The 3,855-nt window shown below is 36.1% G+C and overlaps 1 protein-coding gene across 1 annotated transcript; it reads right to left on the bottom strand.

Annotated features, from left to right (window-relative positions):
* Window positions 1–812: 812 nt before the first annotated feature.
* Window positions 813–3,536, bottom strand: LOC124834716 (putative membrane protein At4g09580). Its single transcript, XM_047309483.2, has 4 exons — window positions 3,238–3,536; window positions 1,775–2,045; window positions 1,526–1,696; window positions 813–1,268 (listed from the first exon to the last, which is right to left on the bottom strand). Exons 1-4 carry the CDS (start codon window positions 3,435–3,437, stop codon window positions 1,143–1,145), a joined length of 768 nt encoding a protein of 255 aa, XP_047165439.1. The 5' UTR covers window positions 3,438–3,536; the 3' UTR covers window positions 813–1,142.
* Between the last annotated feature and the right edge of the window lie 319 nt (window positions 3,537–3,855).

The raw sequence follows: 3,855 nt of genomic DNA, 5'->3' as shown, positions 1-3,855 counted from the left end.
ATTTGAGTTTGTTATTCCCTGACTTGTAGATTATGCTTGTACGCAAATGTGAAATGAAGAATGTATTGTGAGGATGAGTGGAAGTAAAGAAGCATTAAAACATGCAATTTTCTATCAAAATGAACAACTCTCATTACTCAATTGCCTTTTTCAATCACTGACTTTTCATATCCGACACTGGAGACTGGAGATTGCCATTGTCAGTTCACATTTATACTATTCTCAGTTGCCAACTTGCCGTAGGTAGATTCAACTTCATGAACAAAGGACACTGAGGTTTAAATTTTAAGGAAAATGACACTTGAACAACCATTTTTGACAACATTTAGACACGCGCACACGTGTCTAAATTTGAGTGGTCCATTTTCATTTAATTTTTCCAACTGGACCACTCAAATTTAAACACGTGTGCGCGTGTCTAAATGTTGTCAAAAATGGTTGTTCAAGTATCATTTTCCAAATTTTAACTATAAAAAATACAAAGAGATAACACTTTTCACACATTCTTCAATTCATCATATGATATTCTATTTAATACATAGTATACATTCCAAAACTCAAGATTCTTGATTGAGAAGAACATGAGTTGGTTCAAGTATAAAGATTAATTTCAGTTGAGAGTGTGAACTTTTAAAATATTTAGTATAGCAACCCATGCTTACACACTTTTCTTCACATTCGTGGTTGGCGCAGTAGGTTCCATATCCTACCTGCCCCCCAATGCACATGATGCACTGATTTCATGTACTTTATATTGATTGTAATACGAAAGACGGGGAAAGTGAACGAGTGATTGATGTGTAATAATCAAATGATGGGAAAGATGAAGAAAACATCTTTTGTTGATGTAAACATGACAAAATAACTACCATTCAATATGTGAATGTTTTACACATATCAACTCGTGAATAATGTACATAACTAATTCAGCCAATCTTCGTTTCTTGCCACTAGCATAGATCCAACCAATCATATGCTTGTCTTGAACTACTGCAGCATTTGGAATAATCTATTTGCAGAGAATCACAATGAAATTGCTTTTTTTTTCCTTTTCTTTTGGAGATCTGTACAAATACTGAACTGATATTAGCTGTCAGGAGAACAAGGCCATCATACAGCAATGATTCTTGGCCTATAAAATGCTATGATTCGTTCTTGTTCATTAATGTGGGTGTAACTGACACAACACCAATGAGGAACAAGGTAGCAACTGAGTTGAAATCGTAGAGATCCCCCATGGATTTTAACTCTCCAAGAGCTAACCCAGCCTGCATAAGAAAACGAGAAACTCAAATGCAATCAGAGACAGCTGAAATATTCTTTCCAAGATACAATAGTTTAATAATTAAAAAGACAAAAACTCATGATAAAAGTGCATATGATTCATTGAGATAACAGTACCCTTTTCAAGATGTGAAGTATTTACTTGTACAATCTGTACACCATTTTTTCTCTCTCTATCTCTTAGAATCACATCATTAAAACATTTCACTCTTCTCTGTCCTATTTTTGGTAGGCTACGTACCTTGACAGTGACATAAGCTGCGGGTATGAGTCCAATAACAGTTGCCAAGAAGAAGATATGATAAGGCACATCCACAATTGGCGAAGCAAAATTAATAAATGTGTTGGGCAGGGTTGGAGTCAATCTCAGAAAAAGCATGTAGTTCAACAAACTCTTTCTTCTTCTAGCCACCTGTGGATACATACAAATAACTTTTTCACTTCCATGTGGATTGGATCAAAACCAATGTGGTGGGAAGTTGAAACAAACCTGGGTTTGGAAGAATTTCAACTTTTCAGGCCAGAGGGAGGAGAGAATTGGACGTCCAATCAGTTTAGACAGGAAGTAGCACGAAGAAGCTCCTGCAGTAGCAGTGAACACAACCAGTGCCATTCCTTTAAAGACTCCAAAGAGTGCTCCAGCAAGCAATGACATGAAAACAGTCCCTGGAATCATGAAAGTCTGCATGAAAATATATACCACGCAGTATCCCACCAAGACTTGTGCAGTGTAGTCACTTGTATAGCTCTCAAGGTTATCTCTACAAAAATAAATACAAGGTAGATAAAGCATTACACAGTTTGTATTATATTCAACTTCCCGTTCTACATTCAGGATCCACCAAATTCCCTTTTCCACACAAGCACAATCATTTTTAAAACATAGGATGAATTATATATATTATCCACTCATTGAAATGAAATGCAAAGTCAATAGACTATCTCAAAGCATAAGAAGATTCCATCATTTAGCCTGCTCCCACTGCAGACCAAATGATTGAGAAAACATACATCAGTTTTACGTCAAGTAGTCTATTTCTTTCTCCAGCTAACCACCCAAAAGCGTTGGTATTTTAGCTTATATATGCATGACTTGTGGTCAATCTATGACGATTTGACCCTGTGCCTCCAAGTTACAGGGCATCATCAACAACAACAACAACCATAACGTTGAACCAAGGTTCATCCTAAGTCACATACAGTGGAATAATAAGAAAACATATTGCTTGATCTCAGTCAAAGTCCAACAACTTGCAACTTGCAATTTTTTTTATTTAAATATGGAAACAAGTTTATCAGAAAATAAAATAAGATGATTACAAGTTAGAACCTAGGACTAACTGCAAACTGCACCAAAGTTTTGTTAACCGAACCCTTACTAGAATAGCACGTGAACCTTCAGCCAATAAATACTCGCAACTTGCAACATGCCAGCTTGTTGACTCAAAGCAAAAGCCTCGATTAATTTATTAACGATAACAAACCTAATATTCTCATGTACTACCTCCAAGCGGCGGGATCCCTCAAGACCCCAACACCCTTTCCAGATCTGCTTTTCAAAGGGATAAAATAGAGAAAGGGAAGAGAGAAAAAAAAAATTAAAATAGCCTAATCCTATTTACGCAGAATCCTTATAAACAGCATTCTCAAATCACGATTTTAATTAATCATCATGATTGGACCGAAATCACGGTTCCCGGTCAGATCTTTTCAACAGAATAAACCAGATTTGACAATCAGAACATTCATTTAAAAAGCAATGAAACTTGCAACAGATTAATCATACCAAATTGATAAAAATCGCATCTTGCACCAGAATGAAAACACCCAATAAGAAAACAGAGAAGAAAGCGGAACCCCAACAACGAAAACGAAGTAAAGGTTGGTCTTTTCTTTGTTTTTCAACATTCACGTGTAAAATAACAGAAAAGGGAATGTTGGTTGAAACATTACCGGAGGAGTTTAAGGTCTTGGAGGGTGCGGGGTAGCTTCAGAAAGCTATAATCGGAATCGGGCATGGTGAGGTACACGCCGGCTAGACCCACAGCGAAAATCAAAGCCACCGTTGAAGCCACCGTGGTTTCCCAAAAGCTCAACGGAAACTTGGACGGCGTTGGTACGGATTGCTCCACCACCGTGTTTGCACCCTCCATCTCCTTCTCCTTCTCCTTCTCTCTTTCCTTCTCTTCTCTGCCTTATCTTGAGGAGAGAGAGAAAGACAAGAGTTTAACACAGACAAAGAATATTGGTGGTTGGAGGAGTATATGTATATCAAAGGAACCAATCAACTAACTCGTATTTTTTAATCATATTTTTATATGTAACATTATTATCTGATTTTATGATTTTAACTGAGAAACAGATAGTTAACAGTTTGATCAAAGTTGAATTTCCATTTAAAATATTATTAAATCCAAATTTATCCTCTTTGATCAAATTAGCTTCGTAAAAATACAAATTCAAACACTTGATAAATATATTTATTCCTTGTTTAATAGTGAGACAACAACACGTTGTTCAATATAAAACCACTCAGGTTCATTTAAGTTAAGTTGATATTTATATGGATTT

Source organism: Vigna umbellata, chromosome 6 (assembly GCF_029865625.1).
Source record: "Vigna umbellata cultivar VRB3 chromosome 6, Vumbellata_1.0, whole genome shotgun sequence".
NCBI classification, from domain to species: domain Eukaryota; kingdom Viridiplantae; phylum Streptophyta; class Magnoliopsida; order Fabales; family Fabaceae; genus Vigna; species Vigna umbellata.
The sequence above is the reverse complement of the archived record's forward strand: the minus strand, read 5'-3'. Positions and strand labels throughout refer to the sequence as shown.

Bases quoted from the DNA above. Each gene is read 5' to 3' on its own strand.
- LOC124834716 (XM_047309483.2), bottom strand. From the start codon at position 3,437: ATGGAGGGTGCAAACACGGTGGTGGAGCAATCCGTACCAACGCCGTCC. The intron at 2,046-3,237 runs GTAATGTTTCAA...TTATTTTTGTAG, and splicing joins CAAGACCTTAAACTCCTCCG to AGATAACCTTGAGAGCTATA. The intron at 1,697-1,774 runs GTTTGTTTCAAC...ATGTATCCACAG, and splicing joins TGAAATTCTTCCAAACCCAG to GTGGCTAGAAGAAGAAAGAG.